Consider the following 16,724-nt stretch of genomic DNA (forward strand, 5'->3'; position numbering starts at 1 on the left):
AATTACTATTTATAATTTTGTGACATGAAAGGAGGTGTTGTGATTAAAAAGTATGGGGAAGAAAAGCGCGGGAGAATTAGATTCCAAAGTACGTTACTTGATGAACTGGATTTGGTAATTGGATGGGAGAATAAAGATAAGTTGAAGCTTCATACTTTTTTCAATGGCGTCGACACAACTTTCCCAACGTTTATCACCGTCTCTTTGTTATGTTGCTGTCATATGAAGTTGGATTACCCCGAACATTTTGTCGTCTTCTTCAAACGTTCTCTTCGGTGTGGATATTAGAGAGTGAAACCAATATATTTAAAAGGAAAATAATTTTTTAATAATTATTTTGACAATTTTATCTTATAATAATATCTCCTCTTATCCAAAATATCTTATGATAATAAATTTGTAAGTTTTTTTATGTTGTTCAAATTTTTTATTTTTACTTAATGTGTCATTCGGGTTTAAACTTGAATTTTTAATAATTTTAAGAATGTCTTTTCAATATTGTATACTTTCTCCTCGATAGAAGCATTTCAGATCATGAATACTTATCAATGAATTTTCACTCTTTTTTGAACTACCATTCAATTTTAACCTTGTATGTTCGTTTATTCTAATAAGATACACTTGCTTGAAATAAGTCAGTCTAAGTTAAAGGTCGAGCCAGACCAACTTGAACCAAATGTCAAGATGAGCTTACCTAGATAGAAGGTCAAGGCAAACAGGTTTGTGCCAAAGGTTGAGACCGGAACCATGACCAAAGGTTGAGATAGGTAAATCAAGTCAAGACGGACTATCCTTGACTGAAGGGTGAGCCAACTCAGTTTGGGTCATAGTCAAGCCGAGTGCCGATGATTTAGATGAATCGGTCAAAACAAAACATCAAGACAATTCGTCCCAAGTGGAAGGTCGATAAATCAACCTAAATCAAAATTTGACTAGTCAACCTAAATCAAAGTTTGAGCCATGTCATCTAAGTTGAAGTTTTGACTTTCATACTCATTGTTACTTATATGTCCAATAATATTTTTTTTAATAATATATACATTTTTTTATGTTTAAACAAAGGTTCATGGACGGCACAGACTCGCATAACATTTTGTGGACATTTTGATGTTGTGAATTTTTTCAATAAAATTTTGACAATATAAACTTTTTCGGCTTCAGCCCATGAAAGCCAGAGTCAACTTTGTGGACTAAACTAAATTGACATATACAAATCTCTTTTCGGTGTCAAAATATTAATGTAAAATAACACAATAAATATATTACTTGTTAAAACACTAACACAAAAAAGCCTTTTAACGTCCGACATTTTCGACCTTTGACGTCTGCCCAAACACCGACGTCGTATCGGATGACGTCAAAATAACGTCGGCAAAATAGCAGACGTCACTTGACGTCGGTCCTTTTGGGAGTCCGACGTTATCCAACGTCGGGGCCAGTAATAGCAGACGTCAATTTTTGCACCAGAAAGAGGGAAAAAACTGAGCAATTTAACGTCTGTCAGAGACTGTCAGATGTTAAATAACGTCGGCCCTGCAACAGTCAGACGTTAAATTACGTCGGCCCTGGTACAGTCCGACGTTAAATTACGTCTGTCAGGGCACACCAGACGTCAAACTGCACCATTTTTTTAAAAAAATTTGACTGTTTTTACAATATCCACACACCTGAAAATCAGAAAATTCCCAGAACAATTTCATAAAACTTTCAGCACAATTTTAGAGTTACAGTTATATATAATAGAACTAAAGTTTCAACATATATTCTAAACTAATATAAATAACAACAAACTAAAAGTTTCAACATGAAATTCTTGTACAATAAAGTTTTTAAAACGAGTTCTAATTCATGTGGTATCAACTCCATCTCTCCAATAGATATGCTGCCCATTCTTGTCTTAGTGTGTGGATAATGTCATCTGGTAGAGGTGATGGATTCTTGAATCGCTGAAAAAGTAATACAATTTCATTATGTATGAATATCATTCTTTAAAGTTTGATATGATTTATAATATGTGAAAGATATATATAATTACCTCTATCCATTCATCTTTAACTGCAGCTCGAATGATTGTTCTTATCCAAGACATGACATAATATCCACATTCCCATGAATCTTCTTGCTTGTTACACTGAACATTACAAATAAAATAAACACATCAAAGTCATAAGTTGACATACAGAAATTAATAACTTTAAAATGAATGAGTTCTAACCTTTGGATATATGACTTTAAGTTGTTGGCCTCTAGGTTTACCCACAATTCTAATGAAATTTTGGAAACATAAAACATATATAAGTTTTTATAACTAAGTAGATACATAGGTTAGGATTGAAAAAAAAATAATACTTACTCTTGTAACATGTTTTTAAAAGCTGGTGGAATCTTCCTATAGCATGAACAAAACCATACAACTAGGCATTGTCTTGGAATGATGAGACAAAGTTGCCAATGATACCTACCATCAATCACAAGTACTTAGCCAAAATAATTAATAATACTTCACAAAATATTATTAGCAAAAACACTTACGAATCAATGTATGGCGCAAAGTAGATCTCTCTATTTGACTCAACCATCCATGTTTGCAAATAAAGTTTGATTTGGTCAGGTGAGTTTCCCGAAGGTTGAATTGTTTGAGGTTCAATGAATCCATAGACGGAAGATCGACCTTGGTCCACAATGACTTTGTCCATGTACCTACAAGAAGACAGTTAGGTATAATATTAAAAGGTACCAATTCCTTGCTTTAAATATGAAATACAATAAAAAAAATCTTACATGCACCATAGTTGTATGACTGAAATATTTAACATCTTGTCTCCTGTAATGATCTCTAGTGCATCATTCAGGTTTATGTACAATGGGACATGACAATGGAGGCCAAATACTCTTAACTCCCACTCTAGCTCTACCGGTCCTCTTTTCAACTTGTGTAATTTCAGAAGCAGCTTTCCTAGAGGATCATCTTCTGCTTCCGCCATTTCATCATCTTCACGTATAACACGTGGACGTCGGACCGGCTGTTTTTCAGGACGAGTGGACTGAAATAAAGATTTAGAAAGGTTTGACGTTAAAAGTTTTATAAATTGTAAGATTGAACTACTAAAAACATGATGTCATAATACCTTTGGTGGGCTAAAGTATGGCATGATCAATGCTTTAGGCCAAGCAATAAATGTGCCTAAAGCTTCCCCAACAAATTGGATTTCTGAAGTTGGCACAGGCACTTGGGCATGGGGATCTCGAACTTCATCAATCATCACACGCACATGATGGGGCAATAGAGGAACACCATGGATAGTCTCCCCACCCTGAAGTTGTCGTCCTATGGCCACTACGCGCGGGGGGTCTTCATCAACCAATAACTCATACTGACTTGTGTAGTCAGTATGATCTACACCAGAGCATGAGCCTTTTGTACTCACACGTTGTCCTGTTGGAGCTTGAGTGGGTAATTCCATGTTCTGTTGCTGCATGGACTGAAGCTTTTCTTCAAGTGTTCTTTGTATTTGTTGTTGCTGTTGAAGTTGTTCCATAAAACGTTGCTCCATAATTCCCATGCGTTGGTTGAATCTTTCCTCCATTTGTTGCTCCATCTTCCTCAAGGCCTCTTGACTCAACGATTCATTACTTCTTTGTGGAGGACCAAAGTAATCTCGAAGACCAATGGCACCTCCAACACCACGCACACGTCCTGGGTGCTCTGGCCTTCCAATTGCCGTTGTGAGTATATCGTCCCGACCATGGCCAACAAACGAACCCTGAGTCTCTTGCTCAATTAATTCATCCTACACCACAAAAGAAAGTTTAATCAAAATGAGAAACATATGAACTATGATAGTCAAATAAGATTTGTACTTACTATTTTTTGAGATATGATTTGAGCTGATTGTGATGTCATTTGCCCATCGGACTTAGTCCGAGCAGCCTTCCACATCTCGTACCTAGGAATTGCATCCACTAGGTCAGGGGACTCAAGTCCCAGAGTCTGTGCACGCGACTTTTTCAATTTTTTCTCCAATAATGCATAACCACCTCGAGAAAGTACATGTGGTGTATCATTAAGCCTTTGTCTTTGTTGGGCTGCTGTCCTTTTTTCCTGCCACACATAACATTATTTAATAGTTTGAATACAGAAATGTATGACTAGTGTCACTATAAACAAATTTAACAAACAAACCTGCCAGTCTCCAGACTCTCTACATGCACGAAATTGCATCCACTCCTCCTCCGAGATTTTGTACTTCTCACAAGGAGTGTCATGTTGTCTATCTCCAAACACATATAAACGTGTGAGCCTTGCCTTGAAGTCCCTCCATCTGGTGGCTATGTGAGATAAGACTTTCTTTCTAATTCGCTCAGTGTTCGGAGTAATCTCAAATTTGTGCTGTTTAAAACATAAAATATGTTATGTTAACAGTAACATAAAAAAATACTATAGTTGGTTTAAGTAAACATACCACAAGATCCTGCCATAGAAGGTTCTTCTCGACCTCCGCGATGTCATCCCAACATGCAATTGCAATAGAAACTTTCGTTTTGGCCAACATTCCTATGTAGCTACGGTACTTTTTTTCCCAAGGGCCACTGGGTTCACCCGATCGAGGATCAATGTGGACCGGCATCCTCTCTCGTCGGTTTGTGACATCCGGCAACCGAGTCACAGATCTACCAGGTCCCTCCTGGTCTGATCCGGAGCTTGTCATACCTGAAACAAATCATTAGGAAATGTTAACAATGAAAATATACTCAATTAACCTCTATTATATTAAAACAGGAAGAAAAATAAAAAAAAAAGTAAATGTGACAATATTATTAAATAAACACCTATCAAGAAATTGTGTTCTCCCATATACCTTCATTGTGATCACTTCGAATAGCATGGATGTCATCAGTTACATCATCAACTTTGTCTTGAATGGTTCTTGATGAGAAAGACGTTGTCTCAAGTATGTCTAGACAATCTTCATCATCATTTACGTGCATGTTTCTTCCTTCCAATACAACTGACAATTTCTGATTGGCTGGATCAATGACATAAAAAATTTGTCTTGCTTGACTAGCCATAATAAATGGTTCATTTGTATCACTCATCTTGTTAAGATCCACCAAAGTAAAGCCAAAGTCATTTGTGCTAACACCCGAATTACTATCAACCCATTTACACTTGAAAACTGGCACTCTAAAAGTCACATAATCAACTTCCCATATTTCGTGTATTATTCCAAAGTAACTCATGGATGCTGTAACTGGATTCTTGTCCTTAGAACTGGCAAAATGTACAGATTCAGCTTGAAGTGTAACCCCACTATTTTGAACTCTACTTTTGTCATCTTCCATCTTTGAATAAAAACAATGATTGTTTATGTAGTACCCGCCATATGTAATGACATCATTGTTCGGTCCACGAGCTAGCCTCAATAGAGTTTCAGAAACATTTGGAGTCGCGTAAACCTTTTTCTTAAACCATGATAAGAATGTTTTGTTATGTTCATTAAGTGCCCATTTTTCACTCATTCGTGGATGTGCTGATTTCGTTTCATCAATGTGTTGCGTTATGTAAGGAATGACCTCTACAGTGTTGTTTAAGATGTACAAATGGGCTTGATCAACTAATTTTCTACTAACACTTTGAATCTTCACTCCACGCACACCCTTACCTTCACATTTACCTTCATGTCTAGTCTTAGGAACTCCAATTGGTTCACAACTTGGCATATAACTTGAGCAGAATTCAATGGCTTCTTCTGCAATGTACCGCTCTATAATAGAAGCTTCTGGTCGATACTGATTCTTGACATATCCCTTTAAGATCTTCATGTATCTTTCCACTGGGTACATCCATCTCAAGAAAACTGGCCCACATAATCGAATTTCCCTCACAAGATGAACTATCAAATGAACCATGATATCGAAAAATGAAGGTGGAAAATACATTTCCAATTGACACAATAGTCTAATGGCCTCATTTTCCAAATCGTCTAACACTCGAGGGTCAATAACTTTCTTGCATATGGCATTGAAGAACATACACAAACGTGTTAGAATACCTCTGACAGAAGTAGGTAAGATGGCTCGAAAAGCTACTGGTAAAAGTTGTTGCATCAACACATGACAATCGTGAGACTTTAAACCGACTAACTTTAAATCTTGCATAGAAACAAGGCTACTAATATTTGAAGAGTAACCTTGGGGAACCTTCACACTTCTTAAACACTCACAAAAAATTTGCTTCTCTTTTCTAGAAAGAGTGTGACAAGCTGGAGGCAGGTAGGTTCGTCTTCCAATTGATTGTGCATGTAACTTAGAACGGATGCCCATTTCAGCCAAATCTTGTCGTGCTTTAACTCCATCTTTAGTCTTTCCTTTTACATTTAGTAAAGTCCCGATGACGCTATCACATACATTTTTTTCAACGTGCATCACGTCTATACAATGTCGTACATCAAGTTTACACCAATATGGAAGATTAAAGAAGATTGATCGTTTCTTCCAAATGCTTTTTTCCGTGGTCTTTTTCTTTGGATGTTTCCCAAACACAATGTCAATGTTTTCCACTTGGTTGTATATTTCTTCACCATTGCGGGGTCTCGCTACAACTTCATCCTCAGGACTTCCATTAAATGCTTTTTTCATTCTACGATAAGGATGATTTCGAGGAAGAAACTTTCGATGTCTTGTATACACAGTTTTCTGACCGTGCTTCAATTGAATATAACTCGTGTTTTTTTCACAAATGGGACATGCAAAATGACCTTTAACACTGTAACCGCTCAAGTTTCCATATGCTGGAAAATCATTTATGGTGCAAAACAACATTGCACGCAAACAAAACAATTCTTCAGAATATGAATCATACACATCGACACCTTCTTCCCATAATAGTTTCAAATCATCGATCAACGGCTTTAGGTACACATCAATGTCATTTCCAGGTTGTCTAGGACCCGATATCATCATAGACAACATCATATATTTCCTCTTCATGCACAACAAAGGAGATAAATTGTAAATCATCAGCAAAACTGGCCACGAACTATGTTTGCTACTTAAGTTCCCATAAGGATTCATACCATCTGTAGCAAGTCCAAGTCTTAAGTTTCTTGGCTCAGCACCAAATTCTGGATATGTTTCATCAATCTTCTTCCATTGTGGAGAATCAGCTGGGTGTCGAAGAAGATTATCACACTTTCTTCCATCAACGTGCCATTTCAGGTTTTTTGCATCTTCTTTAATGGAAAATAGTCGTTTGAATCTAGGAATTATAGGAAGGTACCACATCACCTTAGCAGGTGGACCATCTTTGTCTTCATCGCCACTATTTCCATCAATTTTCTTTTTAAACCGCGATAAACCACATGTTGGACACGCCTTCAGTGAAGCAAACTCGTCTCTGTATAAAACACAATCATTTGGGCATGCATGTATCTTTTGATATTCCAAACCCATTGGACATAAAACTTTCTTCGCTTCGTAATTACGGATAGGTAACGTGTTATTTTCTGGAAGCATCTCCTTTAACAACTCCAACAATTCTGTGAAACTTGTATCCGTCCATCCATGCCTTGCTTTTAAACTGAATAATTTCAAAGTTGCTGACAGTCGCGTAAAGTTAGTGCATCCTGGGTACAATTGTTCCTCTGAATCGGACTTAAGAGAATCATATAAATGAACTTTTCCAAAATTCTCCTCCCCAACATCACGTACCATATCTTCTAAATGATCATTCATCCAGTCATCTACATAATCTGTTCCTCGTGACGTTGTAGGCTTGTCTAATACTTCTCCATGCCAAGTCCAAAGTGTATAACTTCTCATTATACCAAAGATGAATAGATGATCACGCATTGTTCCTAAGTCATGACGTATTTGATTAAGACAACGAACACAAGGACAAAAATATGTCCCGTTACTTGAGATTGCGCGTTCTTGAACATATTGCAAAAACTCAGAAACCCCCTTTTCATACTCTTCACTTATGTGACGCTCATTCATCCAGCTTCGATCCATACTATATGTTCGTAAAAAACTCAATCAATCTCAAACTTTTAACTCTCACAAGGTGAGGCCCTACCCATTCGAAAAAATTATTTTTCATAATTTGCTAACACATGTACAAATAAGTCAAACATCATAAATTTCACAAAATTTCGACAGCATTTCGCATTGGTCTCTGAAGTACACGAAATGAAAGTGATTAATCATGATCACAATCAAGTATGCATCCAGAGAACAACACAAATTAGCCTCAATCGAAATTTTATGAAATTTATGCGTAAACCTCAATGTACACATTGTAGCAAATTATGAAAAATAATTTTTTCAAACTGTCCAATCGGACAATTCAAGATTTAATACAAACGATTAAAAATTTAATCATTTGTATTAAATCTCAAACGGGAACTAAGTTTCGCTCACTGTATACTATAATATCTAATAATAATATTCAAAAATAAAATGCAATGAGAATTATTTAAAATGCATATATCTAATAATAAATATAATTTTATTTACTAATTTTACAAATATTATTATAAAATTTTAAATAAAATATAAAAATAGGCCAAAAAAATTAACAAAAAAATAGTCTAAGACTAAAACTATAATGACATTTATAAATTAATACAAGTAATTTTATACATACAATGAACAAATATATACATACAATGAAAAACTAACCTCCTCTAATTGAAAGACGAACTTTGAGAGGAAGTCTAGGGTCTCCGCACACTGCTGGCCAAATGGGAACGAAGAGCAAGTGGGACGAATCTCAAAACGCTGCAAATGGGGATGAAAACGGAAAATAATCGGTTCAAAACGCGTAAAATCAACCCATAATTAAACCCCAACAAGTTTGATGGCCAAAACCTTTCGAAACTCACCTGGAGGGGGTCGGAAATGGCGTCGCCGGCGGGAACTCTCGCGAAAACGATGAACAGCGCGAGGGTTCTGCGTTTCGCGCAGAGATAAAGCAAAACTTAACGTCGGGGGTGTTATGCCCGACGTTAAGTAACATCGGGGGTGGGGGGGGCCGACGTTAAGTGACGTCTGGCGCACGCTGGTCCGACGTCCCTTGACGTCTGTCGAGCTGGGGGCCGACGTCCTTTTTTGAGTGACGTCGGGGCGTTTTTGAACAGACGTTAAGTAACGTCTGACGTGGAGCGGGCAGACGTTAAAAATGTCTCATTATTTACAAAAATGTCACCGCGCATTTTTAACGTTGGGCTTTTTTTAGGCAGACGTTATTGGAGTGACGTTAAAGGCCTTTTTTGTGTTAGTGAAATAATTTATTTAAAATAATATCATTATCGTAATGAATACAATATTTTATCAGCTAGAATTGTTGTAATTTATTTGGGAAAATTAAAGACACAATATTATTTTTGGGAATTCTAATCATTTAGAGTATAGAAAATATAAATTTTGAGACATATTTAACGTTACCAACTAAAATAACCTTTTTTTTCTTAAATCTTAATAAGTATGTAGTTGACCAGGTTTTATAAAAAAAGGGGTCGGAGATGAGTATTTTGAAAATATATTGTTTTAATGACTGCTCGTAGGAAATTAGTTTTATGTTTTGATGTATTATTTGAATTGTTTAAAAGTTTTTTAACAATAAAACTAAAACAAATACATGAAATCATTCGCAAGGGGTTGGTTTATATTTAAACTAATAATCAATTGTTAAATTAAAGTGAAAAAGAAAAAAAAGTGTTAACTTATAACTATAAAAACATTTTCCTCATTTGAAATGAATTAAAAAATCTCTTCATAATAATACATTTGAAACTTATTTACAACTCTTAGGTTTACATACTCGAGAGAAATGAGGTTATTTTAACAAATAACATATTTATTGTTATATATATATATATATATATATATATATATATATAACTATAATTATTTTATACAAAACAAACATAAATACATAATCAGTAATTAAATCATTCTCATGATAACGTTATTATTATTGTAGGAACAAACTTTAATCTATATAATCATTTGATATATAACACACACGCAAATACATAATATAATCAATAATAACTTCCATTTGTAGTAGTAATGCTGAAATAGGATTCCTTAACACGCACACCCTTTTGAAGATCAACAGCCACATTTATTAAATTCATATGGACAATCTTGTGGCCAAGCCAAGAACATGCAATTTTCTGTAACCTGAAAAAACATGAAAGACAGATTCAACAAATCCAACATACAACAAAACTTGGCATAACAAAGTTCAAGAAACTAAAATAGTGCTTATAACAATTGAGTAAAGAAAAATTATACTTTGACTTCTATCGTTTTGTTCTCATCTTTTATTTTCTGACATAATTTAATGTGAATCATTAATTCTTTCAAAGAAAAAATACACTACAAAAAAAATAGAAATTCTACGGATAATTATATACGGAATATAATCCATATATAAATTAAGTTTTACATACGAATTTTTTTCGTATGTAACAACAAACTAATAACTATCCATATTTCCATATGTAAAATTCATATGTAAAATTACCGACGCCTATTTTACATACGGCATCTTTCTCGTATGTAATTCGTCAGAATTATTCAATTACATACGGATTTAGGACTTTACATACGAATTTTGTCTGTATAAAAATTGATTTTTTTTTTGTAATAATAGTGATACATTAATCAATGACTCATACTAATTTACATCAATAAATAAAGAATAAAAGTAAAAAATGATAATCATAATATCATTATCCTCGGGTAAAATAGTAGCTATACCTGGCCAAGTGCTACACCAAATCTGAAACAGTGTTAAGAGCTACTGGTTTGAATTCCTCCACCTCCTTCAAGTTCAGCCATGCTTTCTCCAACACCTTTGTTTCGTAAACCTTTTCTGTTTCACCATCTTTTGCCTCCAATGTTATGTAGTATAAGATCCCTGCAACCACTTGTTGCTTTGCACTGATCACTCTCACAAACTCCAAAACTGCATTCTGCTTTTTGCATCTCCAATTAAACACCATAAAACGCAAGCAACTTGAAAATATTAATGTTGTATTTTTAAGGTATAAATACACATTTGGTACCCAAATTTTTTCGAAAAGTTCAATTTGGTACCTAAACTTTTGGTTTGTTCAATTTAGTGCTCCAATTTTTTAAAGAGATTCAATTTGGTCTTCTCCGTTAAGTTGGAGTTAACACCGTGTCCGTACAGGACACGTGTCAAGCCATGAAATTTTTTTTTTATTTTTTTTTTGAAAAAAAGTTATTTTTTTTTGAAAAAAAGTTATTTTTTTTCAAAAAATTTAAAAAACTGCCACGTGTCAGTTTATCATTGTGCCATGTGGCAGCTTACAATCATGACACGTGGCAATGTAATAGTTGTTTTCAATTTAGTACCCCAATTTAAATTTTTGGTTCAATTTAGTACCCCAATTTTTTAAAATCATCCAATTTTGTCATCTTCCATTTGAGACCAAATTAGTAAATAAACTTAATTACAACCAATATATACATGTTACAATAACTTTTTCTAATATATACATCAAATCATTTCACCTAAATACTTAAATTATTTTATTTTTTACATTTTAACCTTTGTAATTTTTTATACATAAAATTTTTTACACTTGTAAAAAATAACATAATTTGAATATTTAGGTGTAGTAATTTGATGTATAAATTCAAAACAATTATTTTAACTTTATATAAGATATAATTAAGCTTATTTACTAATTTGGTCTCAAATAGGAAAGGACGAAATTGGATCATTTTAAAAAATTTGGGTACTAAATTGAACCAAAAATTTAAATTAGGGTACTAAATTGAAAACAACTATTACACTGCCACATGTCATGATTGTAAGCTACCACGTGACACAATGATAAACTGACACGTGATAGCTTTTAAATTTTTTGAAAAAAAAATTAAAAAAAAAAGTAAAAATTTCATGGCTTGACACGTGTCCTGTACGGACACGGTGTTAACTCCAACTTAACGGAGATGACCAAATTGAATCTTTTTAGAAAATTGGGTACCAAATTGAACATTCCTAAAATTCGGGTACCAAATTGAATTTTTCGAAAAAGTTTGGGTACCAAATGTGTATTTATACCTATTTTTAACGTTAGTCAATACAAGTTTGTCTTAAAAACTGTCATGGCTTATAGTATGGTACAAAATTTCAACTTGTATATATTAAAAAACACAAAACTTGATGGAATCCCAAGTCCAATCTCTTCTAGAACATCTGAAATTTCTTAAAAGTAGGATCCACTTCTACCTTGTCTTTCCAAACATAAAAAATTTTAGATTTTGAATATTCAACAAGATTATGGTCACACACCAACAACCGTAAGAAGTTTCTGTGTGTTAAATACCACTAAAACTGACAGACATAATCCAAGAAGGGGATGATCAGAGGTACGAGGAATCAAACACCACTTTGATTATCTTGTACCAAATTAGAGCATAAAACATATATAAGATTTGGTAATAATCGAAGTTGACTTAAAAGGAAGAAAAGAAAACCTGGTTTTTGTTGTAGTCATCAACGGCAAAGCGAGCGAGACTCTGGATATCGATGCTGTTCTCAGCTCCAACGATATCAGTAAGGCCACCTAAAGTTGCCATTTTTCTTTTTCTTTTTTGCTTTCTCTTCTTCTTCTTCTTCTCACTACGCTGTTTCTGCGATCACTCTTATATATACATGGTTGCAGAACAAGGTTTTTTATAAGTCAATATTTTCGCCTAAGAAAAATTGAATACGTGTCTGATAATATTACCATTTTGTTTTTTCGTAAAACTACTTTTATAACTGTTCTTATCAATTTGTTGTTAAAAAAATGTAATTTATGTATTAGTTAAATATCTTACTTTAATATTTTAGTGTTAAAAAGAGTTATCAACTGGTTGTGTGAAAAAAAAGCGAGCGTTAAATTATCTAATTTTCTTTCGTGTGCATGACCAACAAAACTAAAACTTTAGCCTATAAGCATTAAGAACATTAAGAAGAAACTATTGAGTGCTTGTATTTTAGCTTTTAAATTTTAATTTTCTTAAGAAAAAAATAGTAAACAGTGTCTTAAAAATAGTTGAAGAATTAAAAGAGGTTTTGCTTGATAGGATAAAAAAAAAATACAGTCTCTTATACTTTTAAATGATTTTTATAAAAAAAAATTACTATTTGTTGACCAATAAAACGATCAAATTATTCAATAGTTACATAAAACCTATGATTAGTATGGTCAAAATGAAAAAAAGAGAGTGTGAAAGAAAAAAAATGTAAGAAAGTAGGGGAAAGAAATATTAATTGGTGAGAAAAAATTGAATGGAAACAGATATTGTTTGATGAGAAATAAACTAATGGATGAAAAGTTATTTTATTTATTTTTATAATATTATTTAGGTTTAAATATATATTTGGTTTCTATTTTCGTTATTTTTATTCAATTTGGTCATCATCTTCGTTTTGTGTTTAATTAGGTCTACGTTTTCGTCAAATTTTAGTTAATTTAGTCTTTTTAAATAACAGTGTTTAAATAGTTAATATTTTTGAACAATACATGCAACGTGTCAGCTCCTGGTTTTTTTAATTTTTTTTAATTTTTAATTTTTTTAAAAATTCTTTTAATTTAAAAAAATTGTGCCACGCGTCAATTTGTGGTTATATTATTTATTTTTGTTCAATTTAGTCCCAATATTCGTTATTTTTGTTCAATTTAGTCCTTATATTCGTTATTTTTGTTTAATTTAGTCTCAATTTTTGTTAAAGTGAAACAAATTTTCCCTTTCAAATTGACACAAAATTTAATTTTTTATATATTTAATTATAAATTGAATATAATTCTTATATTCAATTATTAAATAAAATATAATTATTTAAATTTATACATAAGAAGTACATCTTAATGGATAACAAACAAAAGATTGATTAGTAAGTTTAAAATATTGTACACAAAGTAATATGAGTTTCTCACTCATTGGTTCATTATTTGTTCTCCACTTAGATTGATATCTGATTTGACCTTTTTTTTTTCATTCAAGTCAGTAACCTAGTGCAAGCAATAAGGGTTAATTTGTGTAACTTGTAATCAAATTCGTGGTACATAAGAAGTACATCCCATTAGACGAAAAAAAAATTGATTAGTAAATTTTAAAAAATTGTATGAAAAATAACACGCAACTTTCTACCTATTTGTTCATTATACCCCACTTAGATTGAGATTTTAATTGATTTTTTTTTCAAGCCAGCCACCTTGTGAAAAACATAATGGTTGTTTTTGTGACTTGTAAGCAAATTCAAATTTGTAGTACACAAGAAGTACATTCATTTGATGACAAAAAAGATTGATAAGTAAATTTTAATAAATTGAACGAAAAGTAATACACATTTGTTCTTTGTACCCACCTGTTTGTCTATCTAGTTTGGTCTTTTTTTTATTCAAGCCATCCACCTAGTGTAAGAAATAAGGGTTAATTTTTGTAACTAATAATAAAATTCAAGATTGATTAGTAAATTATAAGAAATTGTATGAATAGTAACAAGCAACTCCTCACATATTTATTCACTATGCCCCCACTTAGATTGAGATCTTTTTCTTTTTTCAAGCCAGCCACCTTGGAAAAAACATAAGGGTTGTTTTTGTGAGTTGTAAGTAAATGTGTGGTACATAAGAAATACATCTATTTGATGACAAAAACTGATTGATAACTAAATTTTAATAAATTGTATGAAAAGTAATAAGCATTCGTTCTTTGTGCCCCACTTGTTTTCCTATCTAGTTTGACCTACTTTTTTCTTCAAGCCAACCACCTAGTGCAAAAAATAAGGATAGATTTTTTTAACTAATAATAAATTTTGTGGTACATAAGAAATACATCCCATTGGACAAAAAAAAGATTGATTGGTAAATTTTAAAAAATTGTACGAAAAGTAACAAGCAACTCCCAATATATTTGTTCATTATGCCCTACTTAGATTGAGATCTTATTTGACTTATTTTTTTCAAGTTAGTCACCTTGTAAAAAACAGTTGTTTTTGTGACTACCAACTTCGTGGTTCATAAGAAGTACACCCATTGAATGACAAAAAAAGATTTATCAATAAATCTTAATAAATTGTACGAAAAGTAATACGCATTTGTTCTTTGTGCCCCACTTATTTGCCTATCTAGTTTGGCCTATTTTTTTTTTCTTCAAGCCAGCCACCTAGTGCAAGAGATAAGGGTAGATTTTTTAACTAATAATGAATTTCGTGGTACATAAGAAATACATCCCATTGGACAAAAAAAAAGATTGTACGAAAAATAACAAAACACTCTCAATATATTTGTTCATTATGTCCTACTTAGATTGAGATCTTATTAGACTTTTCTTTTTCAAGCCAGCCACCTTGTGAAAAAACATAAGGGTTGTTTTTGTGACTTGTAAGTAAATGCGTGGTACATACGAAGTACATCCATTTGATGACAAAAACTTATTGATTAATAAATTTTAATAAAATGTACAAAAAGTAATAAGCATTCGTTCTTTGTGCCCCACTTGTTTGTCTATCTATTTTGGCCTATCTTTTTCTTCACGCCAGCCACCTACTGCAAGAAATAAGAGTATAATTTTTTAACTAATAATGAATTTCGTGGTACATAAGAAATACAACCCATTGGACGAGAAAAAAGTTTGATTAGTAAATTTTAAAAAATTGTATGAAAAGTAACAAACAACTCCCAATATATTTGTTCGTTATGCCCCACTTAGATTGATATCTTATTTGACTTATTTTTTCTTTTAAAGCCAGCCATCTTATGAAAAACATAACGGTTATTTTTGTGACTTGCAAGCAAATTCGTGGTTCATAAGAAGTACATCCATTAGATAACAAAAAAAGATTGATCAGTAAATCTTAATAAATAGGATGAAATGTAATACATATTTGTTCTTTGTGCCCCACTTATTTGCCTATCTAGTTTGGCCATTTTTTTCTTCAAGTCAGCCACCTAGTGCAAGAAATAAGGATAGATTTTTTTAACTAATAATGAAATTCATGGTACATAAGAAATACATCCAATTGAACGAAAAAAAAAATTATTAGTAAATTTTAAAAAATTGTACCAAAAGTAACAAGCAACACTCAACATATTTATTCATTGTTCCCTACTTAGATTGAGATCTTGATTGACTTGTTTTTTTTTTTCTAGCCAGCCACCTTGTGCAAAAAATAAGGGTTGTTTTTATGACTTGTAAGTAAATGCGTGGTATATAACAAGTACATCCATTTGATGACAAAAAATGATTGATCAGTAAATTTTAATAAATTGTACGAAAAGTATTACGCATTTGTTCTTTGTGCCCACTTGTTTGTCTATCGAGTTTGGCCCTTTTTTTATTCAAGCCAGCCACCTATCTCAAGAAATAAGGGTTAATTTTTTTAACTAATAATAAAATTAGTGGTACATAAGAAAGACATGGACGAAAAAAAAAGATTGATTAGTAAATTTTAAGAAATATTACGAAAAGTAACAAGCAACTCCCCACATATTTGTTCATTATGCCCCACTTCGATTGAGATCTTATTTGACTTTTTTTTTTCAAGTCAGCCACCTTGTGAAAAACATAAGGGTTATTTTTGTGACTTGTAAGTAAATGCGTGGTACATACAAAGTACATCCATTTGATAACAATAACTGATTGATCAATAAATTGTACGAAAGTAATAAGCATTCGTTCTTTGTGCC

General features: G+C 32.6%; 1 protein-coding gene across 1 annotated transcript; it reads right to left on the reverse strand.

Annotated features, from left to right (window-relative positions):
- Positions 1–9,930: 9,930 nt before the first annotated feature.
- LOC114193830 (cysteine proteinase inhibitor-like) lies at positions 9,931–12,751 on the reverse strand. The gene is made up of 3 exons (XM_028083775.1): positions 12,523–12,751; positions 10,771–10,985; positions 9,931–10,188 (listed from the first exon to the last, which is right to left on the reverse strand). Exons 1-2 carry the CDS (start codon positions 12,622–12,624, stop codon positions 10,782–10,784), a joined length of 306 nt encoding a protein of 101 aa, XP_027939576.1. The 5' UTR covers positions 12,625–12,751; the 3' UTR covers positions 9,931–10,188; positions 10,771–10,781.
- Positions 12,752–16,724: the final 3,973 nt, after the last annotated feature.

This window comes from Vigna unguiculata, chromosome 8, assembly GCF_004118075.2.
Source record: "Vigna unguiculata cultivar IT97K-499-35 chromosome 8, ASM411807v1, whole genome shotgun sequence".
Lineage (NCBI taxonomy): Eukaryota > Viridiplantae > Streptophyta > Magnoliopsida > Fabales > Fabaceae > Vigna > Vigna unguiculata.

Excerpts from the sequence above, each read along its gene's own strand:
- LOC114193830 (XM_028083775.1), bottom strand. The coding sequence starts at position 12,624 with ATGGCAACTTTAGGTGGCCTTACTGATATCGTTGGAGCTGAGAACAGC. Across the intron at positions 10,986-12,522 it reads ATGACTACAACAAAAACCAG|AATGCAGTTTTGGAGTTTGT; the intron begins GTTTTCTTTTCT and ends TGCAAAAAGCAG.